Source organism: Candoia aspera, chromosome 17, assembly GCF_035149785.1.
Source record: "Candoia aspera isolate rCanAsp1 chromosome 17, rCanAsp1.hap2, whole genome shotgun sequence".
Taxonomy (NCBI): domain Eukaryota; kingdom Metazoa; phylum Chordata; class Lepidosauria; order Squamata; family Boidae; genus Candoia; species Candoia aspera.
The window spans coordinates 4,390,965-4,416,951 of record NC_086169.1 but is presented as its reverse complement, the minus strand read 5'-3'; the positions used below and the strand labels follow the sequence as shown (position 1 = coordinate 4,416,951).

General features: G+C 47.1%; 2 protein-coding genes across 4 annotated transcripts in view; both read right to left on the bottom strand.

Moving 5' to 3' along the window:
- EML3 (EMAP like 3) overlaps positions 1-11,586 on the bottom strand; it is a 33,648-nt gene extending 22,062 nt beyond the window's left edge. For both annotated transcript variants that reach the window (XM_063317019.1, XM_063317020.1), the window contains exons 1-2: positions 11,481-11,586; positions 15-197 (exon numbers count right to left, since the gene is read on the bottom strand). In XM_063317019.1, coding sequence (XP_063173089.1) covers positions 15-197; positions 11,481-11,499 — 202 coding nt within the window. In that variant the 5' untranslated portion in view covers positions 11,500-11,586. The remainder of the gene's footprint in view (positions 1-14; positions 198-11,480) is intronic.
- B3GAT3 (beta-1,3-glucuronyltransferase 3) lies at positions 87-25,836 on the bottom strand. Of its 2 annotated transcripts, XM_063317032.1 has the most exons (8): positions 25,755-25,836; positions 23,859-24,076; positions 22,758-22,847; positions 21,652-21,826; positions 20,484-20,814; positions 19,304-19,594; positions 15,489-15,604; positions 87-197 (listed from the first exon to the last, which is right to left on the bottom strand). In XM_063317032.1, exons 3-7 carry the CDS (start codon positions 22,837-22,839, stop codon positions 15,506-15,508), a joined length of 978 nt encoding a protein of 325 aa, XP_063173102.1. In that variant the 5' UTR covers positions 22,840-22,847; positions 23,859-24,076; positions 25,755-25,836; the 3' UTR covers positions 87-197; positions 15,489-15,505. The 2 variants fall into 2 exon arrangements, with proteins under 2 accessions (XP_063173102.1, XP_063173101.1); XM_063317031.1 differs by lacking the exon at positions 87-197 and having other exon boundaries at positions 13,966-15,604; positions 25,755-25,835.
- Between the last annotated feature and the right edge of the window lie 151 nt (positions 25,837-25,987).

The following is a 25,987-nucleotide window of genomic DNA, read 5'->3' as shown; positions in this document are numbered from 1 at the left end:
CTGCACCATCTTACCTTCCAGCAGCTGCTGCCTGAGCCAAGGGATCTGCTGGTCGTAGGTGTTGAGTCTCCGCAGGGCATCTGCTAAGGCCGATTTCACCAGCGTCAGCTCCTCCTCCTGGCTCCGAAGTCGGGAATCGATGTCGGCCAGCCAGTCCGGGTGAGATAAGGCCCTGCTGCAATTCAGGAGGTTCTCACCTAGGATGGAGAAGGAAGGACCCGTCTCAGTCGGCATCCAGAATCCAAGCAGGGCTTTTCAAGGGTGTGCCCCGATTAGGCAAGGCTAGTATCAGCCCCACTAGGTAGACCAGACCATGAAATCATCGCTCTTTGATTGCATGGCCATCATAACTGAATCTTGCAGGTCTGAATTGTGCTGAACCACCTCCCCCTTCTTATACTCCAGTGAATTGGGGAGGTGTCTGTCTGATCCTCTTCCAAATGTTATCGGGACATTCTGGACTTAAACATGCTTCAGCCCCTTTTGCCTGGATAGCGGATCCTGCTTCCATCCATGAAGGTCGTCTTCCTGACTCTTTACACCTAAAGGCTTACCGCAATCTGTATTTTAAGCTCGTCAAAGACCCCTTTAGTAGCAGACCCTCCGGACGGATGCTTGAAAGCAGAGATGTAAAGAGGCTGCAGGATTGAAAGATGGTCCGCTCTCCCACAGGCGGAGAGGCGGGGGAACCAGGTGTGGTGACTTCCCATCTCTCGGGAAGAAAGTCGGAAGAAGCGGGAGAGCCCCTGTAATGGTAGGTGGGAATAACCGTGGGAGACAGGATGAAGAGCCGCAGACTAGGCAGCAGTGAGATAAGAGGCAGCTGAGCCTGCAGAAGAAATGGGCGTGTGGAAAACGTTTCAGAAGGGACCCTCCCTAGTTTCTTGGACTGTAAAGGCGAGGAAGGGAGAGATGTCCTTTCAGACTTGCAAGATTCTGTTAATGGAACCTGACAATAAAGATAGAGCTAGTCCTCCTGGGTGTGCATCTTGACTGGACTACCTCAAAGGGCCAATACTCCCTGGCCCCCTTCTCAACTAATGATGGGACTGGGGAGACCCTGGTTCTAGTCCATCCCCAGTCACAGAAACTCAGTGCAAAACTTTGGTTTTTCTCTCCTCTCTTGGCCCAACCTACATTCAGGATGACTGCGGGGGAAAATTGGACGAGGAGATTGCTTGTCAGCGGGAGATAAATCTGGTGAATAAAGAAATCAGATGTAGCTGCTGTAATTCTCTTCCCAACTGGACTGTTTTTCCTTTTATAACATGTCCGTTACGCAGTAAGCCGGTGAAAAAGGGGATTGCTGTTTTTAATTGCTGCAGGCTTAGCCGAAATGAGCAAACCTGAGTAAAATAGCTTAGCTACTTCCTTTGTAAATGTTGGATGGTGCCCCTGACGTGGGCATCAATATAGTATTACTATTGTTACTGTTACTTTATCTCTCAGTCCTTCCAACGGTAATACTATATTCATGCCCATGTCAGAGGCACCATCTGACATTTGGAAAAGAATTAGCTAAGCCCGCATTGTTTTCCAGAGAGAGGGATGAACCCCCACCATGATTGAATACAGGTGGTCCTCGCTTAACAACCATTCGTTTAGTGACAGTTTGGACTTAAGACAGTGCCGAAAAATTGACTTACAACCAGTCCTCACACTTACAACCGTCACAGCACCCCCACAGTCATGTGATCACAATTTGAGTGCTTGGCAACCAGTTCGTATTTACAACCATGGCAGCGTCCTGTGATCACCTGATCACCATTTTTTACTGTGTGACTCGCTTAACGACCCTGTGGTTTGCTTAATGCCTGTGGTGATTCTCTTAACGACTGCCGCAAAAAGGTTGTGATATCGGGTCAGATTTGCTTGGTGACCGCTTCACTTAGCAACCAAAATGCCAGTCCTAATTGTGGTCGTTAAGTGAGGACTACCTGTACATCACAATTGGCAGAGTTTGCCCCTAAATTAAAACCTCCAAACCTCCAAATGGCTTTTGTAGGTTGTGTGGCCCACATTTTAGCGGACTGTCAGCCCACCCCACCTCTGATGCTCCTACCTCACCGTGCAAGGAATTTTAAGCAGCTCAGCAATCCTCCCATCTGATCCTTATTTACTGCCTTTATAAAAAAAAAAAAACTTCCAAATGTTTTGCAGAAGCTACAGAGCCTTGCCTCTAATTAACCCAGCGGGCAGAGATGTTCAGGTTTCCGGGCCTGTCCTCAAATGCCACCGTTCACGGAGCAGAGAGACAGAGAGGGGAAGGCAGGAGAGGGCCAGACGTGAGTTGCAGAAAGTGCATCTTGTGGGCACAAGCCCAATTTGGCCGGTTGTTTGTCCTGGCAGCGAATGCCTTGGCAGGCAGGCAGGAAATGATTTCCATTGGAGGACATTCTGGACACCACCGTCAACCGCAAAACAGGGCCTCCCTCTCCCCCCAGAATAACCTAGCAGTGGGATCGAGTGCCCCTTGAACGTCCCAAGGATGGGCACAGTGATGGGAGAAGAGATCATCCCAGGATTCTTTGATGCAGATCAGAGACCCACCTCTTCTCATAACAGACGAGGTGTCTGCAAGGGGGCGGGAGGGCAGGAAATGGGAAAGGTTTATCCAAAGCGGTGTTTCTCAGCTGGCTGGGGAATTCTGGGAGTTGAAGCCCACGCATCTTAAACTTGCCAAGGTTGAGAAACACCGATCCAAAGAAAAGCAGCTGGGTCGGAAACACCAGTGCCCGATTACAAGATCTGAGCAGGTAGCCGGCGAGAGGGATGAGCAGATTTTTTAATGGCCCAAACTTTGTCATTTGGTGCGGCTGCAGCAAGGGAAAACAGCCAAGGGGAAATTTAGGATGTTCTCAGGGTTCCGGGATGGGAATTCAGCACTTCCCTTGGTTCCTCCTGTCTCGCACCGGTGGGGAACCGCGCAGCTGATTTTGGCCCACTGTGGGGTAAAGACTCCGAGGAAAGAGGCTGGAACGAGATGTGAAGTTTCAAGTGGCCCACCCTTGCCCTACGGTGCTATCCAGGACGACGTTTTCGTCAAAATAGCCGGCTCTGGAAATCCACCATGAGAACCTTGGGCTTAAGTAATGAGTTATCGGAATAGCGGCTCGAAATAAGTTTTCTTGCAAAGACAGGTGTCCAAAGTGGACTGGACTTGCTGCCCTATCCAGGAGGACTACTGGGCCCTTAATGGAAAGGAAGGGCTGCAAAAGGGGGCTGAGATTTTGCAGAGGTCACTACAAGTTAGTCCTCACTTAACAACCACTTGTTTAGTGACAGCTTGGGCTTATGACAGTGCTGAAAAAGCTCTTGCAACCGGTCCTCACACTTATGAATGTCACAGCATCCCCATGGTCACGTGATCACAATTTGGGCACTTGGCAACCGGTTCGCATTTATGACCATCGCAGTGTCCCGTGGTCATGTGATTGCTGTTTTCGACCTTCCCGGCTGGCTTCTGGCAAGCAAAATCAATGAGTAACCGTGTGGTTTGCTTAACAACCACGTGGTTCCCTTAACGCCTGCGGTGATTTGCTTAACGACCACTGCAAAAAAGGTCATAAAACTGGGTCGGATTCGCTTAATGACCATTTCGCCTAGCAACTGGAATTCTGGTCCCAATTGTGGGCATTAAGCGAGGACTACCTGTATGGTCTTGGATGGCTCCTTCTGCACTCTTTTGAGTTCTGACTCTAACTTCTCTCCTTTGGTTTTGCTCCCAATATAACTCTAACCTCCAGCCACACTTCCTGATTCCCACTTTAGCCCTCACAAAGCCATTTTTTCCAAGCTTATCCTGTTTCTGAAACAACTTAGATGTGGGCTGGTAGCTGGAAGGCCATCTAAAATTTCAAAAGACTCACAATGAGTCTCATTAGGTTGATGGTCAAGAAGTGAAAGGTCTGATGTTAAACATCTGGAAACCGGATAAGCCCATATTTTAGCACTCATTTATTAGTGAATTCGCAAAGCTGGGGGCCTCTTTTTCTCAGAATGCAAGATTGAAGGAGTGATTTTTCCCCAAATGAGACAGGCCTTGAAACATCCGACAGTTCGTTACCCATTTCTTGCCCACCCTGAGAGATCTCTCTTATGTCAGTTCTCTTTGGAGGAAAAAGATTCCTAACATCTTCTTAATCTGATGCAAAAGAAGGACAAAAACACAGGACCCACCTCGATTTCCTGGTAAGCTACCAATCCTGGTTTGATAAACCGGGCCCATTCCCTTACCAGTCCTGGATTTTTTGGAAACGATTAAATTAAAAATTCTACTCAGTTTGGACATTAAGAAGAAAAGTTCCTGATTTGATCCCACTTTGCTCCTTCAGGCAAGTAACTAGGGATTGCATGAGGATGCTTTTTCTGCACCTCGCGGTTCATAAGCCAGGATTGATGGCTTATTGCGACATACGAGCACCACCCAATTGACACCAGGAGACAACAGAGAGTACGCAGTTGAGAAAGGCCTGTGGCAAGGGTGAGATTGATCAAATACTAGAAGGATTCAGCAGCATATAAATCTACTGAAAAAAATAAAGTAGATATTTCAACGGCTGTGTTCACACAACATCCTGAGCTACTAAATGACTCAACCCCCTTTAGCCTAGCCACGTTGTCATGGTTTACGATGTCACGCAAACCAGCCGCTAAACGAGTAAGCCGGGTAAACCATGGTTAAGCCATCCAAGGACGAACAATGATCAAAAATACCGTCTTTAGAAGCAGATGTGAATGTAAGCTAACACATTGTTCAAACTGTTGGCGAACTGAAACGGCATTGGATGTTGCACAAGGGAAATGCATCAGACAAAGAACATCTGATAAAGAAAATACCAGGAAAACACGTGGTATTTTAGTCAGATTACCAAAGTGGTAATCTGACCAGCAAACTCTTCTATTCTGCAGTCCGAGCCAAAGCCAGCCTCGTTTGCCGGATTCCTCTATTGCCGCCTCCCACTCTTGAACAGAACCAAACTGGTTAGCCAGACTAGGCTGGCATAGCTGAGAATAGGAGGATAAAGACAGCTTCTGTGCCACAGACCCGGGATGTTGCAATGGGACGAGAGTCAAGAGGTTGTTTGTTTGTTTTTAATGGACAAATCTTTTGCTCTTTTTCCTCCGGGCCAAATAGCCCAGCAACCAGATGCACTTTCTGGAGAAATAAGGCCCCCAAACAGACTCTGCTTTGTTCCTTTCTCCTTCGCCCACAAACTCTACTTTGGATGTATGGCAGACCAAAAATGCCATTTTATTTGGTGACCTTCTCAGTTCCCCAAACCCCGTTCCTTGCTTTGCTGGAGAGAGAGAGAGAGAGAGAGAAAGAGAAAGAGAAAGAGAGAGAGAAAGAGAAAGAGAAAGAGAGAGAGAAAGAGAAAGAGAAAGAGAAAGAGAAAGAAAGAAAGAAGAGAAAGAGCGAAAGAGAGAAAAAAGAGAAAAGAGAGAAAGAAAGAGAGAGAGAGAGAGAAAGAGAAAGAGAAAGAGAAAGAGAAAGAGAAAGAAAGAAGAGAAAGAGCGAAAGAGAGAAAAAAGAGAGAAAGAAAGAGAGAGAGAGAGAGAGAGAGAAAGAGAAAGAGAAAGAGAAAGAGAAAGAGAAAGAGAAAGAAAGAAGAGAAAGAGCGAAAGAGAGAAAAAAGAGAGAAAGAAAGAGAGAGAGAGAGAGAGAGAGAGAAAGAAAGAGAGAGAGAGAGAAAGAAAGAAAGAAAGAGAGAAAGAGAAAGAGAAAGAGAAAGAAAGAAAGAAAGAAAGAAGAGAAAGAGAGAAAGAGAGAAAAAGAGAGAAAGAGAGAAAGAAACAAAGGGAGGGAGGGAGGGAAAGAGAGAGGAAGGGAAGGGAAGATAGGATGCTCCGGGCTGAATGATGCATTGAAGAAATAAAGCCCTTTTGGAAGGCTGAACCTTCAAATCCTTCCCCAAACATGCATCCTTCCTCAGGAAGGATGGGGAATTCTGGGAGTTGAAGTCCACACGTCTCCAAGTCGCCAAGGTTGAGAACCGCTGGTTTGTAGGTTTCAGCATGGCTGCTTGAATCCACCACAACCCACATTGTGCCGTGCGACAGGCATATCAAACAAGCCAAGTTCACCTTTGGGAACCTGGATGAGCATCCTGGCATTTCTCCTTCCCGAGTTTGCTAAGAAGCTCCTCGAAAGAGCCCGCCACTCCCATTCCTGCACACCATCTCAGCTGATCTCAGCCTGGGGGGGGGGGCGGTTTCTAAGTTTCTCCTAAGTTTTTCTTTTATGCCACGTTCCCTCCCCGTCCACACCCAACAAGCAAGCTCAGAGGCACAGATTCTCGCCCACCTGGGCAAACCCAGATCGAATACCTGGCCATCTTTTTCCCCTACCCCACCTTCCTCTTGAACTTCGAGTTCCCGTACTAAGGATCGCCCTGCCCCGCCCTTCTTCTGTCAAACACGTCGGGTGACATTTTTGGACAAGGTGATCAGCTCAGGAATTAAACTTCCAGGGAGGGAAGGCTTGCAGGCAAAACTGTTGCATCAAAGGAGATGTGACCAGATTTGGATTGGGGTCAACTTTGCTATTCTTCCACTTAGCTTCGGGCTTTTAAATCTTTCTTTCCTACTTATTTACTTATTTATGCATGCATGCATGCATGCATGCATGCATCAAATTTTGCCACCCATCACCCCCCAGATCTTCCCCCTTCTTCCTTTCAAACATCATGGCATTTTAGGTATAGTGACCAAGCATCCTTTATTTCAGAAGGCTGTCCTTTATAAGATTTATTTTTTTCCCCAAAACTCACTTTTACCCTTTATTTTGATCACTTCACTTTGACCGTACAAACGGTCCCACTTAATGCCCAGTCAGATTGCCAAAATCCTTTGTAACACTTTCTCCTTTTAACTTCATCGCTTTGTGGCTGTTTTTTTTATTCGAACACAGGTTTTTGTCAAGTTTTTCTTGGTTCGGCTCTGGACTCTTCCTTTGTAAAGCAAAGTTATCAACCTAAACAATTTAATTTTTTTATCCTTACGAACCTCTTTCAGATCTGCCCCCCTTTTCAGGCTTGTCTTCTGTTTTTTTCCAAGAAAATACAGTCAGGGTAATTTTAGGGTACTTTGAACGGAACATTGAAAAGACAGTTTCCGGCACATTGCAAACCTAAATTTTTAAACCCACACCATGGTTGCAAAGTCTGAAACATGGATGCAATGTCACACACAGACTCACACTAGCAAGTCTGGTGCTTTCCCAGTCACTCATGGGTGAGTCAACGACTTCCTTTTCTCAGGGCAAAGAAACCAGCCCCATTTCATTTCGTTTTCAGCACCCACAAATCCCCATTGGGAAGCGAGGGTGTATTCCGGGTAAGGAAATACGGATCAACGCAGCCACCAAACTATTCCACCCTGCTGTATTGCCTGTGCCCATTTCAAAGAAGACATTAAAAAAAGAAGAAGCAAGAATTGGGAAAGCAAGATGGGGTGGGGAGGAAAAAAAATCGTATTTTTTTATTTTTCCAAAGAACCTAGGAGGCCTTGCTCACAAAGGCAGTAATTTAATGTTTTCCATTGCCAAATGGTTTTCTTATTTTGTTCTACCACGTTTTAAGTGTGAAGGGGAGATGCGCTTTCAGCAGCGAGCAAAAAACAGCGGCTCTTCCAAATGAGTTTGGGCACGCATCAGAGACTACAACTCTACTTTTTCTGGCCTGGCGGACTACAATTCCTATCTCTGATCAGGCTGGCAGGGATGATGGGTGTTGAAATCCAACCCGCTCGGCGGGGGGTCCCACTGGAGAAAGCATATGCACAGGACTGGCCCAGTTTTACTTATCTCTGTTGTAAAGGAAGTCGGGAGTCATTCACTTTCTATTTTTGTTCTCTTTCTTTTCTTTCTGCACTTTCTTCTGTTTCTCTTTCTTTGTTAGTTTCGGTTAGATTTTATCTCTTTGTTTTAAAATTTAATAAAGTTATTATTAAAAAAAAAAAAGGGATCGGTGCAGCATGCAAGAAACTGGAGGTTTCAAACATATTCCAGAGATATAATTTCCAAAATAAGGAACAGACTTGCAAAAGAATAGGTTTGCAACAGGATTGCAAATGCCTGACAGATGAGATGTTATCAGTGCCCCAAGTCTTTCACATATTGCTCAATCTGCCCTTCCAAACACCAGTGTCTATCTTCTTGTTCGTTGTCCCAATAATCAAACTTGATTTTTTTCCCCCTCTGTCCCCATCTCTCCCTGTTCATCTGTTTGAAACCCTTCTACCACAGGGGCGGACAAAGCGAGGAATTCAAAATATGTGGCACTGGTTCCCCCAAAGGGAGAGAAGAAAACAAAACTCAGCTATGTTTACACAGCCCTCCCTTCTCCACTGAGTTTTGTTAAAAGCAGAAAAACAGCCATTTTTCAGGCACTGGAATTTATCTAGAATGTGGATTCTAGATGGACAGGACTCACAGACAGCCAGGCTGAGCATAAACAGAACAGGCTTGGCTATGTATTTTATTCTGTATTTTTCAAGGGTTTCGACACTTGCTTCCAATGGTGTTCTACACAACAACCCTAGAAGGTAGGCCAGCCATGCAAACGAGAGGACTCTACGGCTAAGACGAGCTATTTTAACCACTGCATCCAATGAGACAAAATGAGATTTGGGGGGACTTTCCAAGACTTCCTGTCTGCTAACACGCCAAGCCAGACAGAGCTTCCTCGCTTCTTAACCAGTGTTATTAAAAAAAATAAAAATAAATCTTTCCACTTTTCAGACAGTCCTTTGTGCAGCAACTTGTTTACTGCAAAAACCACCAGATGTTGCAATGGATTCTGGGACACGTCACTGGCCAAAAATGGACAGCTTTCAAACTTCTAAGCTTTGATTTCTTTGTTTTCGTAGGATTCCTCCATTCATCGCCAGGCTTTTACACAGAAATCTCAGCTACCCAAAACAGTCCCTATTTCAGGCAATTTGAGAAGGGATTCATCGGCTGGGATCAGCTAACATGGCCTGAGCCATCATGAGCTTCACTTAAACGACGCTTAGCTTATGTGAGAATCCAGCAGACGCAGCTTATAAACCATAGTTTAATGGTTTAGCGCAATACACGGATCCAGCCAATGGCGATTTATTTAGTTAACCATGGTGAAGCAAACCAGGTCTTCATAGGTAGCCATATTAGTGGTCTCTAAGATAATCTTCTGAAAATAACCCAGATATTTGACAATACTGTACAGGTAGTCCTCGACTTACGACCATTCGTCTAATGACTGTTCAAAGTTACGAGGGCACTGAAAAATGTGACTTACGACCAGTCCTTGCACTTATGACTGTCACAGCATCCCCATGGTCACGGGATCAAAATTTGGGCACTTGGCAACCGGCATTTATTTATGACGGTTGCAGCATCCCGGGGTCACATGATCACCATTTGCAACCTTCCCAGCCAACTCCTGACAAGCAAAATCAATGGGGAACTGCGTGATTCACTTAATGGCCACGTGATTTGCTTAATGACCACAGCAAAAAAGGTCGTAAAATCGGGCAGAACTCATTTAACGACTGCATCACTTAGCGATGGAAGTTCCAGTCCCAATTGTGGTTGTAAGTTGAAGACTGCCAGTATTTCTCTTCTTGACAGCTGGCCCCACCCACTGTTTGCTTTAGCCCCGCCCACTGCTGGCTTATGTCCCTTGGAATATTTCAAGGAAAATATGACCCTTGTTTGCAGAGTTTCCACTCCCATTATATTGTGTTGCCTCAATTTCACTCTTCCTTGGCCTAGATACTGTAACTATATTGCCCCCCTTTTTTTGAACAAATGGATCCCCAAAACTATATTTCCCTGTGGCTGTGCACTGTGGCCATTTGCAGATGTGCGTCTGCGCAAAAAATCACATTGGGCACATGCCTCTTATCTTCCCGCAAATAAACTTCCAAGGAAGCCCAGAGAACCGGCTAACGCTGTCTCAAAATCATGTACGAAGAGCACATCAACTTCAGAAGAAATGACCAATTACTTTTTTAAAACCCGCTTTTAAAATGGTTAATATAATCTCTAAATGGTAAGAAGCAGAAAACACGGACGGCACGCGTGACACAGAAATAAAAAGGCATCCAAATACTAAATACTGATTCTGATTGGACTCTGTAATTTCATCTCCCTGGGAGAAATCTGAATAAAGATGAGCTGAAAGGCTTGGAGATGGATGTGGCCCAATTAATAAAAGCTCTTAACAACGCAGTGGAAAGGGATGGTGTGTGTGAGAACGGAAATGAAACCAACTGCCAGATCTGAACTCTGGAAAACACAATGGATTTTTTTAAAGTTTCAGATAAGACATTTGAAAAAGGACAGGTGGATTTCTGATAAAGGCCAAAGTCGCTCATTTGCGAGCCTGGCTTTATAAAACGCGCTAGCCCTGCGCTGTGTCTGGGCAAGCCGCATTCTGCCCTACGGCCTCCAGATGTTGCAACCTGGAGCTCCAGAAGGAAGTTGATCAGAGGCGCAAGAACGCTTCCGTGCAAAAGCTATCCCAGATGAAGAAGGCAGGCCCAGGAAACAGGTCAAAGGAAAAGACTGCGGATTTGCAAGCTGGAAGTCCCAAGGCACTGCCTTTTGCGTGGATCTGGGGACAAGCTAGATCCGGATGATAATTCTCGCAAAAATACGTGTACCCGGAGTCTAACTGGGGGATGCCTGGAAGAGGAGAGGAAAACGGGGGGGTTTCCCACCCGCCTGGCACCCCGACCTGTGGAAACGGTCCTGGGGGGCACCCACGATGTGACGCCCGCTAGCAAGCAGGACCGGATAACGCGCTCTCCGCAAACCTCAACTCTGGCAGACAGACGCAAGGCTTCACACAAACGTCCTTGCTACTTCCTGCCCAGGAAAACCCCGCTTGCCTTCAGATCCGCCACGCGCACCGCAAGGGTGTCGGTGTGTTATGGGAACTCCGCAACGCCGCAGACCAACACGCCCCCCCCGGGTCCAGGGGGCCAAAATCAGGCAGGGCAAACTTCGCCCTGCCCTGCCCTGCCCTGCCCGCCCCCGCTGTCCCCTTTTCCTCCGGAGTCAAGCCGCCCCGGCCAGTGCCACTTCCCTCCCCTCCCCCGTCCCTTCAGCCACCCTCCCCAACTTCTGCCCGGCTACACGTCACAGTCCAGCCCAGTCCTTCCCCAAGTGGGCGCCCTCCAGATGTGGACGCCTCCAGCCGGGGCTGACTTCCCTGGAAGCGGCGCCCGTTCGCCGCCGGGGACGCGCGTGGCAACTCAGCGCGCGTTGGGACTTCCTCCGCGCCCCGCTCGGGTCTCTCCTACGTGTGGACGGGGGGGCGCCCTTCGGGAGAGGCGGAGGTCGCGCAGCCCCGCTCGGAACCGTCGCTCGGGCCCGGGGGGGTCTCCCCGAAGGGGCGCCCAAATGCCCCCCCGCGGGCGGCGGGAGCCGGAGCCGCGGTCCGAGCCGCCCGCCCCGGCGGGGTCGCGACGCTGCTTCGAAACGGGCTCACCGTCGGCGCCGCCGTCCATGGGGGCTGCAACCCGGCGCGTCCGGCTTCCCCGCGCTCCCGCGTCCGCGCTCCGCTCTCGGCGGCTCCGAGCGATCCGGGCAGGGGAGGATGGAGGGGGCCGAGGAGGAGGAGGAGGCAGCCGCGCCCGCCCCGTCCCGTCCTGTCCCGTCCCGCTGGTGCAGCTGGGGCCGAGCGGCCGCCTCCCCCAGGAAGCAAGTGGGCGGGTGTCACTTCCCTCCCTGGCAGGCAGGAAAAGCCGCGGCAGCGCGTCGCAGTCGGCGCTCGGCTGTCACTGCATCCATCATCCATCATCTATCATCTCTGTCTATCATCTCTGTCTATCTATCTATTCATTCACCTATCTATCGGGGTGTCACTGCACATTTATTTATTTATTTAATTTCATTTACCACGGGGTGTCATTGCTCTATCATCCATCCATCTATCCATCCATCATCAATCTATCTATCCATCTATCCATCATCTATCCATCATCTATCCTCTCTTTCTCTCTTATTTATTTTATTTTATTTACCATGGGGTGCCACTGCTCTATCATCCATCCATCCATCATCTATCCATCCATCATCAATCTATCTATCCATCCATCATCTATCCTCTCTCTTTCTCTCGTTTATTTTATTTTATTTACCATGGGGTGCCACTGCTCTATCATCCATCCGTCTATCCATCCATCTATCATCTATCCATCCATCAACTATCATCTATCTATCTGTCTATCATTTATTTATTATTTATTTAACACATTTATATAGCCGCCCATCTCCCTACAGGTGGCTCTGGGCAGCATACCACCAATGGCTGAAACCATATCACCGCTACTGAAACACTTTCAGAGATAAATACAAACCAGACCAATAAGCGCATAGAAACCAGACTGCGGAAGGATGAGATAATAAGGGAAGATGGCAGGAGGAGGAGGTGATAAGGTAATAAAAAATCAGATTGGCTGAAAGAGTTGCAAAGATTGAGGATGGGGGGGGGGCTGGTGCAGGAGGCAAAGCCTCCTGTGACTTGGAGCTCTAAAAGGTGTCTGCTTGGGCACTGGGCCCCTGCCACACGAGGGCAGAAGGACCCTAATGGCTCTTTCTCAGGCCCAGCATCCGGCAATAACCTTCTTCCCCTTTTCTGCCTTGTCTTTCCATTGGCTGTCCTCTCCCCCACGTGTTGGGGTAGACTGTGCTGGAGCCTAGAGGCTCCACAGAAGACTTCACCCCAGTAAAAACAGCTTTGGGACAGAGGGACACCTCCTACCCTCAGATGGAGCAGCTGGAACCATCCTGAGGTTCTCCTGGAGGGCTTGGCCAAGGTTGGATTTATTTGCTGGGGCTGCACATCCCGCTGAGCTGTAAACTCAGGTTTACAGACCACAATTGCTGGGTTGCCAAGCTGAAAGCAAACCAACCATGGTTTAGGGCAATGGGGGATTCCCAGCCCTTGAGCCAGAGGTACTCTAGTTTCTTTGAGAAGAGGGTGCCAGGACTGGCAGGGGGGACCTACAACTTCCAGATGTTGCTGCATAATTATTCCCAAGCATCCCTTGGCTGTGCTGGGACAACATATGGAGATCTGCTCTGTCTCCTTTGACTTCCAGCTCCTGGCTGAGGACTAGAATGCTGGCTGCAGAGTTTTAAAACCTCCTGCCCTTTGTTTGCCTGTCCTAGTCCGTCCTCTAGCATTGGCAGCTTTTTCACGGGGAGGGAGGGGACAGCAAAGAACAGGACCATTGTGTCATTCTCCAGAGGCTGCTAAAGGAGGAAGTCTGGGGGAAACCCATTACTCAGATAAGCTGCATTTCTTGGCTAGTAACTCCAGTTCGTGACTGGGATTTCGCAGGTGGGGGAAACAGTGCCCCACATAATCAGCAATAAAGCACAGGGATGTAGAATTGGCCTGCGCTGGTGAGCCTGTTTCAAGCTCAGCTCATCTCTTCCCACAAGGGACCAGCCTCTTCCTGGCTGGTCTGTTTTGGCCAAGGCTTGGCAGCTTCACTGTTCGTAGGCTGATCCCCCCACTAAGATCCTGTGAGGATTAAGTTGCAGGAACTTGTAAGCAGCAGTGATTACCTGCTGAGGCTGGAAATGGATCCTGACTCGCCAGCACCATGATTTTTGCCCCGTTTATGCAATCAGCCACAAGTAACAACATTCACACAACCTGCTAAGCCAAACTCATCATGGCTTAGCCCAGTGTTTCTCAACCTCGGCCATCGACGGACCGGTTCACACACGAAGCCAGCGTTTCTCAACCTTGCCACTTGAAGATGTTTGGACTTCAACTGCTGGGGAATTCTGGGAGCCAGCTGGGGAATTCTGGGAGTTGAAGTCCACACATCTTCAAGTGGCCAAGGTTGAGAAACACTGGCTTCGTGTGTGAACTGATCTGTTGACCCCAAAATATCCCAGTTACCAACATCGATGCAATGTTGATGAACCACAGTTGAAATAAATCACCAGTAGCCGCATCCTCACAACACAGTTTATTGGATTTATACTCTGCTTTTCTACTCAAGCAAACACTTGTGATGTCTACAGCCCTATGCTAAGCCATGAACCGTGGTTTAACAACCACAAAGTTTTAGGTTTACACTCAGTACGTTAAGGGACAATCCAACAGAGGACATGATTGGGTGCAAGGTAAACTCAGCCATTCTGTTTTTGCAAATTAGGGGTTGTGGCTTAGCACTGGGCAGGACTCCAGCCAATTGCGGCTTAGGGGATGAACCGCGGCAAAACCACGATGGGCAAAGAGGACCAAGCGCAGACGGTGCCCATTGTATCGATCTGCCCAGCGATACGTGGAAAAGGAATCTGGTTCCTGAAATATCAATCAGCAGTGGCTCTTCGTGTTGAGAAAATTTTGGGTGGAGGCTCAAGTGGGTTAGGAAGACACACCCCTTTTCTGAAATCCTTAGCTCAGCGCTGAGGGATGGAAAAGCTGGGTGTGGGAAAGCGATGAGTGAATGTCACATTATCAAGGGAAAAACGTGCCAGCACCAGGCTGATCATTCAGGCTTAACTGTTCTTGGCGCACCTCGTCCCTCGCGGTACCAATCAAGCCAGGGCAAATTTAGCCCCACCAGTCGATTTTGGGCCCCCAGGTAAGATTTTCATCCCCACGTTAAGCTTCCGAGTGGATGCAACTCACCGTTGCTCGGGAATTCCAGGCGCACACAAGGAATAAAATTGGCTCCAATGCGGCAAAGATCTCGGCAGACCACGTTTTATGGACTAGGGGACTCCGGGAAGATCTTCTCCAATCTGGTTGTGAGGGAGGGGTTCCCCTCCCCAGCGCAAATGCGATGGAAAGAAACACAGCCCGGATGGTGGAGAGCAGCGTCATTTCCCCACAAGGCAGGTGAAAAGCACAGGAGGTGCGACATTCGCCACGGTTTCCCGCATCGCGCGAAACCCTGGCTTGCTTAACCACAATCGTATTCTGAAGCCGCAGCTGGCTATGTTCACGCAACGCAATGCAAACTGAATAACCACCCAAAGCCTGGCCGGGCTTTGAAAGGGGGGAGCCGCAGGCCTTGTCCGCCGCCGAGCTGGGAGCAGCGGAGAAGAGTTAGTCGGCCAATCCTGGTTTATTAGAGCAGACGCATTTCAGACAGTCTTTGGGAAAAGGTGTGAAAGTTGACAGGTTGACGGAAAGGTTCACATGCATGTTATCGGAGCAGCCTTCAGGACGCACGGGAGCTATTCAGACACACACAGCTAGCAGGGGCAGGAACCAGTCCCCCCCCCAGGATGGGGGCCTCTGTCTCCCCCCATCCAGATTTATTTGACTGTAGAAGACTTCTTCCTGGTGACTTGTAAGGCATCTCCCCGCCAGCCCCCCAGGGCACACAGAGGACAGGGCTCAGCCTTCATAAATTAATAAAAAGCGTGTTCTCTCTACAGAGGGCACAAAACCATCTCACGTCCACGGACGATCCACCCGGGCTGGGCTCTCTGACCCCGCAGAGACGTCCCCCCGTTGCGGTACCTGGACGGGAGCTGCTCTCACACCTCGATGCTGGGATCGGAGCCGAGGCCCTGCTTCTGCAGAAGTTCCTCCTGTTTCATCTTGGGCTTCTCCGTCCGGGTGTGCCACACCAGCACCTGAGAGGGAGGCAGAGACAGCATTTGTTCGTCGCTTCCCCCACTGCCTACTGATGCTTATAAATCAATTTACAGGTAGTCCTCGCTTAACAACCATTCGTTTAGTGACAGTTCAGAGTTATGACCAGTCCTCACACTTAGGACTGTCACAATGTCCTTGTGTGATCATGATTTGGGCATTTGGCAACCAGTTTGTGTTTATGACAGTTGCAGCGTCCTGTGGTCACATGATCACTATTTTTGACCTTCCTAGCCAGCTTCTGGCAAGCAAAATCAATGGGGTACTGCGAGATTCGCTTAACAACCACATGGTTCGTTTAACCACTGTGGTGATTAGCATAACAGTCGCTGCAAAAAAGGTCGTAAAATCGCATTGGATTTGTTTAACAACCGAAATTCCGGTCCCAATTGTGGTTGTTAAGTGAGGACTACCTGTACTCATTTGGGAATGTATAATGCATATAGACAGGCCTACCCATGAAATGAATGTAATAATTTTGTAACTTCTGGCCTATAGTTGGCTGACCTGCCTGTTGTTTATTCGTTTAGTCGCTTCCGACTCTTCGTGACTTCATGGACCAGCCCACGCCAGAGCTTCCTGTCGGTCGTCAACACCCCCAGCTCCCCCAGGGACGAGTCCGTCACCTCTAGAATATCATCCATCCATCTTGCCCTTGGTCGGCCCCTCTTCCTTTTGCCTTCCACTCTCCCTAGCATCAGCATCTTCTCCAGGGTGTCCTGTCTTCTCATTATGTGGCCAAAGTATTTCAGTTTTGCCTTTAATATCATTCCCTCAAGTGAGCAGTCTGGCTTTATTTCCTGGAGGATGGACTGGTTTGATCTTCTTGCAGTCCAAGGCACTCTCAGAATTTTCCTCCAACACCACAGTTCAAAAGCATCGATCTTCCTTCGCTCAGCCTTCCTTATGGTCCAGCTCTCGCAGCCATATGTTACTACAGGGAACACCATTGCTTTAACTATGCGGGCCTTTGTTGTCAGTGTGATGTCTCTGCTCTTAACTATTTTATCGAGATTTGTCATTGCTCTTCTCCCAAGGATTAAGCGTCTTCTGATTTCCTGACTGCAGTCAGCATCTGCAGTAATCTTTGCACCTAGGAATACAAAGTCTTTCACTGCTTCTACATTTTCTCCCTCTATTTGCCAGTTATCAATCAAGCTGGTTGCCATAATCTTGGTTTTTTTGAGGTTTAGCTGCAAGCCAGCTTTTGCACTTTCTTCTTTCACCTTCATCATAAGGCTCCTCAGTTCCTCTTCACTTTCAGCCATCAAAGTGGTATCATCTGCATATCTGAGATTGTTAATGTTTCTTCCAGAGATTTTAACTCCAGCCTTGGATTCCTCAAGACCAGCTTGTCGCATGATGTGTTCTGCATACAAGTTGAATAGGTAGGGTGAGAATATACAGCCCTGCCGTACTCCTTTCCCAATCTTAAACCAGTCCGTTGTTCCGTGGTCTGTTCTTACTGTTGCTACTTGGTCGTTATACAGATTCTTCAGGAGGCATACAAGATGACTTGGTATCCCCATACCACTAAGAACTTGCCACAATTTGTTATGGTCCACACAGTCAAAGGCTTTAGAATAGTCAATAAAACAGAAATAGATGTTTTTCTGAAACTCCCTGGCTTTTTCCATTATCCAGCGGATATTGGCAATTTGGTCTCTAGTTCCTCTGCCTTTTCTAAACCCAGCCTGTACATCTGGCAATTCTCACTCCATGAACTGCTGAAGTCTACCTTGCAGGATCTTGAGCATTACCTTACTGGCATGAGAAATGAGTGCCACTGTTCGATAGTTTGAACATTCTTTAGTGTTTCCCTTTTTTGGTATGGGGATATAAGTTGATTTTTTCCAATCTGATGGCCATTCTTGTGTTTTCCAAATTTGCTGGCATATAGCATGCATTACCTTGACAGCATCATCTTGCAAGATTTTGAACAGTTCAGCTGGGATGCCGTCTTCTCCTGCTGCCTTGTTATTAGCAATGCTTCTTGGCTGACCTGCCTGGTCAGAGAAAAAAGACTTTTCTGAAAGACTGGAAACCTAATTACACCTTGTGTAACACCCAAGAGGGAGGATAGATTATAAGAGTGTAATTATCTATTGGAGAGGAGGTTGGAAGTCATTATATTTCATAACTTCCTTTTCTTTTTTCTTTCTCTTTTTCCTTTAGATTTGTCTTTTCCTTTACGTAAAATTCTCAATAAGTATACATAAATTAAAAAAGAGAAATAAATCAACGGCTAAGCCAGCCATTCACCCCTGGGCTCTGTGACTCCTAACTTTGCTCCTACCTTCTCCCCCATCCGTATATAGTCAAAGCTATAGTTTTCCCAGTCATAATGTATGGCTGTGAGAGTTGGACCATAAGGGAGGCCGAGCGCCGAAGAACGGATGCTTTCGAACCGTGGTGCTGGAGAAGACTCGTGAGAGTCCCTTGGACTGCAAGGAGGTCAAATCAGTTGATCCTACAGGATATCAACCCTGACTGTTCACTGGAAGGACAGATACTGGAGCTGAAGCTCAAATACTTTGGCCACCTAACGTGAATTGGGGACTCTCTGGAAAAGACCCTGATGCTGGGAAAGACCAAAGGCAAAAGGAGGAGGGGATGGCAGAGGATGAGATGGTTAGATAGCAGCACCGATGCAATGAACGTGAATTTGAGCAAACTCCGGGAGACAGCGGAGGACAGGAAGGCCTGGCGTGCTGTGGCCCATGGGGTCACGAAGAGTCAGAGACGACTTAACAACAATATACATACATACATATATTACACACACACACACACACACACTGTGTTTGTGTGTGTGTATATGTATGTAAATTCTGTTAAAAGTTTTAAAGAGGACATAGAAACTAAGCCAAACTAATACAGAATAAAGAGAAGAAAAAAAAAGAACAAAGAAAAAAACAAAAGTGCAGAAAGAATGAAAATAGAAAGAAGTTTCCGATTTCCTTTGCAGCATACATAAGTAAGATCACAAAGTTATCTTTTACTCCACGATTACAAAAAAAATTTAAAAATTCACTTTTCCCCCCTAATCACCAAAACCACAGGGCATTGGTGCATTTTTTCCCCGTTTCATGCCAAAAGGCCGTAAGGGGTTTCCGGTCAACCATAAACAGAGAAACTGCACTGTTTCTTCTCTGCGCAAAGAAGTTGATTTGGCCATCTCTGCCAGCTCCATCGTCTTCACCAGCCCTTCCTCCATTGTGGGGAGCGCCGAACCCTTCCCCCTTTGAGCACCTAATAGTTCTCGCTGCAGTCGCCGTGTATAAAAACAAAAATCTATGACTTTTTCCAGCCGCCTGTCCATCAGTCCCCAAAGAAAAGTCTCTGGTTTCTGTTGTACTTCAACCTTTAAAATCTTCTGAATTAACGTATGCATTTGTACCCAACACTTTTTGGCTTTTTCACAGGTCCACCAATCGTGATACAATGCCCCTTCGTGAGATTCACATTTCCAGCAAAGATCCGAAGTGCTTTCATACGCTCCGGGCCAGTGTCTCTCCACCTTGGCAGCTTGAAGCTGCGTGGACTTCAGCTCCCAGAACCCCCCAGGCACCAACACTGCCTGGGGAATTCTGGGAGTTGAAGTCCACACAGCTTCAAGCTGCCACGGTTGAGACGCTGGTCTAGACAATTCCTCTGGCGCCCTGCTCTCTCCTTCCCACCTTTGTGCAGTTGTCCGCCTTCGGTTCCAGCTCTTCCATGGAGACCAGGGACTGCAGAAGGCTGCTCTCCAAGTAACCGCGTTCGGCCAGCAGGTCAAAGCGAGCCTCCCGGTTGGCCAGGAGCAGTGACAGGGCCACCGCAAAGCCACCCATGTCGACGGGGAAGGGCCGGTTGGGCTTCCAAGCCGTGTAGAAGCCCACCACTTTGCCGTTCTCCACCAGAGGACGCTCGAAACGGAGGCCCCCCACCAGGCCTACGGGCCACACCGAGACACGTTTGGTGGAGCGGATCTGGTCGGGAGAAAGAAAGAAAGAAAGAAACCAGAAGAGTTTCAGCACAGCAGCACGGGCTTCCTTCCTTGCTTGCTCAACCATAGTTTAATGATGAAGCCGTAACACTTTGTAATAATTTGTCCCTTATTCTTGCAGCGTTCTGGAGTACCACTGGCTCCACAAAGGCTGCAAAAACTCTTCTCAATCGATATTGATCTAATACTCCAGTGGGACAAGGGATCATCTCCATAGCAGCAGGAGAGGACATCAACTCATTTTAGCCCTGCGGAATCTAAATGCTGCAAGGGACTACAGGTAGTCCTCAACTAATGACCATTTGTTTAGTGACCGTCTGAAGTTACGACGGTGCTGAAAAAAGTGACTTATGGCCGGTCCTCAACTTATGACTGTTTGTTTAATGACGGTCCAAAGTTAGGATGGCCTCGGAATGGGTGGGTGCTTTACAACCTATAAAGCACTTCTGAGCATTGCAAAATGTCACAACCCCCCCCCCCCGTGGTCACATGATTGCATATCGGCTCGCATTCACGACTGGCTGCAGCATCCCACAGTCATGTGACTGTGTTTTGTGATATTTTTTGCCATTTCCCCACAAAAAACACCCGTTGGGGAAGCTGGATTCACTTAACGACTGCAGAGATTTGCTTAACGACCCGTGGTTTGCTTAACAACTGCTGTAAAAATGGTTGTAAAATCGGGTCCGGTCACGTGGTGACTCGACTTACGACTGCAACAACGTACAATGGAAATTCCGGTCTCAACTGTGGTCGTAAGTCGAGGACTACCTGTATGCTTCGACCAAGCCTGATGGGTGGACTACAATTTCATTGGGCTCCCCCCCAGCCCCCCTCCCCTTTCCGGCTGCCTCCCCCTCATGACCCCTGACCTCATCGAAGAGGCGAAGGCTGTACGTGTTGTCATCATCGGCAAAGTACACCACGCCTGTGTCGGCGAGCCTGCGGTTCTCCCGCAGCCACTGCAGGCCCAAATTCCGCTGCTCCACCCCGCGGGGCTTCAGCCAGTTGGGGTCGCTCTCCTTCCGCTTGTGCTCCTTCGGGGTCTCGGCATGGAGGTGGGTGAAAGGCAGGCGGCTTTGCGCCAGCAACTCGGAGACCAGCTGGGTCTTGCTTGGCGAGTCCTCGACCACAATCCAGTGCAGGTTCTTCACGAGCATCAGCGTCTGGGAGAGACGCACCAGTTCAGCTTTCTGAACCAGCCTGCAAACCGGGAAGGAAAGATCCAGTTGCTGCTGCAATGCTTGCCCACAACGAAAAAAACGTTAAGTCATGGTGCAACCACAGAGTAAGAGGTTCGTTTACGTTTTCCCATATAACTGCTGCAAAGGCAAATAGGACGTCATTTCTTTCTATCTCTTGTCTCCCTTCCTTTTTTTCTTTTCTGGTTTCCTGCACTTTTAGCTCTACTCCTTTCCTGCTTTGCTTCTCTCTGTATTCTAGATATCAGCTGTTAGCGTTTTTAATCTTTCTTTTAAAAAATCCAGTAAAGTTATTGGAAAAAAAGAAACAGAGGCTTGTATAAAACAACTGAGACTGTATTAGTTGTTTGTCTTTTTAATCTTTCTTTTAAAAAAATTCAGTAAAGTTATTGGGAAAAAAGAAACAGAGGCTTGTATAAAACAACCAAGACTGTATTAGTTGTTTGTGTTTTTAATCTTTCTTTAAAAAAATTCAATAAAGTTATTGGAAAAAAAAGAAACAGAGGCTTGTATAAAACAACCAAGACTGTATTAGTTGTTTGTGTTTTTAATCTTTCTTTAAAAAATTCAAAAAAGTTATTGGGGAAAAAAAAAGAAAGGCTTGTGTAAAACAACCGAGACTGTATTAGTTGTTTGTCTTTTTAATCTTTCTTTTAAAAAAATTCAGTAAAGTTATTGGGAAAAAAAAAGAAAGGCTTGTGTAAAACAACTGAGACTGGGGGGTTTTTTTGGAAGGGGGGAAAATAATATTATTTGAGACCAGAAAAGGGGGTAATTGGGTCCAACACTGGTTTATGGGAGAAGTTTCAGCACCAACCTCAGGAATCTGACCACCTACCTAGCATAGGTGGGCGTGATCACGTAAATGACAGGCGTTCCTTCTACAGGCTCTGGCAGCTTTTCCAGGCCCTGCAGCCGCTTCACTTCTCTTTGCAACTGAGACAGTCGCTTCTCCTTGGCATGGATGAGGTCACTAGCAGCCTTCAGGTGTTGGCTACAATCACAGGGCTGACCTGCAGCCAGAGAAAGAGAAAATCCAGCGCTGTGAAACCATCCGTTCGTCTCAATTTGGCTGCCCAGATCAAATTCCTTTACCTTTTCCAGGGCTGTCTCCTCTTAACAACCCTGCCTGTGCTGGCTGGGGGTGTAGGGAGCTGCTTATCCAACCCACAAAATACATTTTTTATCATCCCTCAGTGCAGGCATAGGATAATCAAGAAGAGGGGACCCTCTGGTTGAACGATAGGAAAAATGTCCTATCGTTCAAAACGTTACAGTTTAATAGTGAAATCAGTGTTCTGGGAAGTAACGGGCTGCCCATTGCTGGATCTGTTCAAGCAAAAGGTTGGTGTCTATCTTGGAACATACGAGTCTATTGTTGATTTAATTGTCTTTGTTTTGGTGTCTTTTTATAACCAGCTAGGCAGTTTAGATTTTTTAAAATTCAGACTGGCACGCTGACTGGATTCATACGCTGCATTACATCATGGCTGGTTTACTTCACCTCAGTTCTTTTTAATAGATGGCAATGGGCACCATATTCATGCAGCACCCTGTTAGCCCTGCGAGGTAGTCCAGACAAGGAGCACCACCAGGAGTCCTAGCTCTGTCTTTATTGTAAGGTTATGTTAACCGAATCTTGCAAGGCTGAAAGTTATTTCTCCCCTCCTTTCCACTTACTTTCTAGAAAACTAGGGAGGGTCCCTCCTGAAAGGTGTCCCATGCCTTCCCTCCTTCAGTGGGCTGAGATCTCTTTTACCCGTTGGCTGTCCCATCTGTGTCTCTCCCTCCTCTCTCCCCAGGTCATTCCCACATACCTTTACATACCCAAAGCCGGATTCCAACAAACATCCCTGTGGAGTTGAAAAAGTCTTGTGCAAAGCCAGACTTTTTCTATTCTCTTGGGAAGGAGAAACCCACTTTTCACCCAGCACTGCCACTTACCCAGTTGCAGCAATGCGTACATGAGGCCAATCACAGACACCAGAAAGTAGATGACAAAAACATTTTTCAGTTTCACCTTCATGGCACAGCCTAGGGAGAGGCAGGCAAACACAGTCTGTTAGAACCAGGTTTGGATACAGTCAAGGGGGTTGGGGATTGCAAACAGACGTGACTTTGCACAGCCTACAACGTCCTGGGGATCTAATGCAGTATCTATCCCGCGCCAACCCCAAGGTCACAAATCAAATGCAGACTTTTGAGGTCTCCAGAAATGCATTAATCTACTAAAGGCGCTGAAAAAGCCAGACCTAGGCCTCCAGAAATCAGATGGATTGTGATGCGAGAGCTGACTTAAGAAAGATAGTCTCTTCATCACGAACTGGATGAAGATTTTTGGATAATTAAGAATTGGGCACACCATTAGATCTCCTCAGAGGGTTTCCTAATATGGATTTTTGCAATTTCCTGCTAAGAAAGCACCTTACTGTTGCTCTTCCTTCTAAGAAATTTAAGCACCCTTTTTTTTTCAATCCCCCCCCACACTTAATGGTCTCCCATCTAGCCTGCCACAATGTGCTGCATTCAGGTGGGTTATGCTATGACCATCATCCCCAGCCATGCAATGCAGCTTTCCCCGATCCAGCAGCTCCCATCACTCCCAACCCTCTCCTCACCCTGTACTCTGTCATAGCTCTTGCCCAACTCTGTACCTCCTAGGGACAGACTACAACGCCCATCCTCCTCCCAACCCTCTTCTTGCTTTACAAGACAGCCATATGGGCTGTACTACAACACCCATCACTCCCTGTTCAGCCTCTTATGGAGATGCGAAGCGGCTGTCCCCAACCTGTCCTCTTCTAAATGCGCTGGCATAGAACCCATCATCCCCAACCGCCTGACTGAGGATGGGGGGAATGGTAGGTCAGCGTATTAAGGAGGGCGCTAGGTTGGGGAAGGCATCAACGCCCGCGTTCCTCCACCTGCGCAGCCGCACTTCCGTCGCACCCCGAGGTTCCACGGCCCGGACCCGGCCGCGGGAAGGACGGCGGGGAGACGGTGTAACACCGTTGCCATGGCAATGGAGTAAAGGCCTAAGCTCACCGGTTGCCTGTTGCCGCCGACAGGGGCGAAGGAAGAAATACCGGTCGTGGTTCTCAGCTCGTCAAAGCCCTTCCATCGTACCTCGGGACCCCACTCTCTTTCCCTCGCCCTCCTGCTCGGCCATCACACCACTACCGGTCCGTCCGCTTTCCTACTCCTTCTGCGTCCGTCGCCATCCAGGGTCCCCGAGCTACAACTTCCGGTCCCATCTGTTTCCACTGAACACGCCCCCAAACCAATTCAAGAGCATCTCATTATACCAGCCAATGCATTTTGCAGTGCTGTGGGTTTTATTCTTTTCTAAAAATCATGGCTTAACATCCTCGAAATAACCTTCTCTTAATGAATTAAAAAAAAATGAATCAAAAGCTTTAAAAAGGATGACTCAGTTACTAAAGTGAATTCTTAGGAGAGTAACTTCATACCTTATCATCATCATTATACTGTATTATTTCTTAAAGGAAGACCACTGTAAAGCTTTTTTAAGATAGGGCACTGCCGTAGTTCCTCCCTTTCCCACCCAAATCTGGTATTTCTGGCCAAGTGCCCATGAGCAGATGCTCTGCCAAAAAAAAAAGGGGAAAAAACACTCTACAAAATAAGTTCTATTCTCTATTATCCCCTTTGTCAAAAGTTACACAAAGACTGTAAAGATGGCAAGAAAAGGATTATGGAAATATTAAGTCATGCAGCTTTGCCCATACAGATCCTGGCTGCTTCCTTCCATAGCAAATGAACAAAGCAAGACCGTTACATGTTTGGGATATGTCTGAAATGTTCAGAAGTCCTTTCTCTCGGATAACTATCTGGGGGTTCCGAAAATTTTAGATCCACACAACCATCACGTCAGCCAATTTGTTGTCTAACACAGGGTGGAGAAAAGTTAGATGGGAAACTTATCAATTAGCAAGGGATGGCCTCACATTTGCAATGACAAAAAATTATTCTCCTGGAAACTAGGTTGTTGAACAGCTGGGAAAAAAATCAGGGATGCATCAGAACTTCATGACTGGGTTTGTGCAACATACTAGACCCAAACCAAGGCACCACTTGATGGCTTATGAAAAGATTTGTGAGCTTGATTTTGCTATTGATAAATCTCTGGCTGAATATGTTTAGACAACCTTGTTCTTAATTCTTAGCTGTATCAGGTTTTTGACTCATGAACCTCCTGACTGTAGCAAACTCCAAAGGGGTGCTTACTAGCTCATTGGTTTTATTTCTGAAACATGCTTTTAAGCAGCTTCCCCTGAGAAGGAAAAAAAAGAGGTTTTAAAATATGGCTCCCAACCATATTTTTGCAATCTTCCCGGCCAGCTTCTGACAAGCAAAGTCAATGGAAGAAGCCACATTTGCTTAACAACCACGTGATTGGCTTAACAACCGTGACAAAAAAGGTAATAAAATCAGGTGTGATTTACTGCCTCACTTAGTGATGGAAATTCCAGTCCCAATTGTGGTCGTAAGTCGAGGACTAACTGTACCTATTATTTTATTAAAGTAATTCCTCACCTTACCCATTATCGTCCTCCTTTTTGGCTCAGAATTTCCTGGCTCATTTATTTATTTATTTTACATTTTTTGCTGCTGCCCATCTCTCCAAAAAGAGGAACTCTGGGAGGTTTACAATAAAATTAAAACTATAATAATAAACAACTAAAATCCTATAAAAATAAAACAATCTACTAATATAAAATACAAAGTCTTTGGTAAAATCTCTACCTTCAAAATTTTGGTAGCCAAGTCTCTTGAGGCACAAATCATATCTATTCTTGAAAAAGATCTGTGTCTTTTTGAAAAGTAGGTACACCCTGTTAAACTACCATTTTCTGTCTCCATAATCAACTAACTCTAAATTGTCCATCAAATTAAAAAAACAAACTTTTGGTAATTTACCTTGAGTAATTTTAATATTTTTCTCAGAAGTCCTGTCCAGTTGGAGAGAAACCACTCCATTCCAATCCCCCATCAAACACCAGCTGTCATAGGAAAAATCCATTAATCTCTCCATAAGTTGTTTATAAAAGTCACTTTTTCTTCATTTGGGGCATAGATTCCCAAGTCCATAGTTTTAACTCCATATAGTGTGACTTCTACTCCAGCAAATCTACCACATTCAACAGTTAATA

Coding starts and splice junctions, on each gene's coding strand:
- B3GAT3 (XM_063317032.1), bottom strand. CDS start 22,839: ATGAAGGTGAAACTGAAAAATGTTTTTGTCATCTACTTTCTGGTGTCT. Junction 21,827..22,757: donor GTACGCATTGCTGCAACTGG/GTAAGTGGCAGT, acceptor CTCTGGCTGCAG/GTCAGCCCTGTGATTGTAGC. Junction 20,815..21,651: donor ATCACGCCCACCTATGCTAG/GTAGGTGGTCAG, acceptor CCCGGTTTGCAG/GCTGGTTCAGAAAGCTGAAC.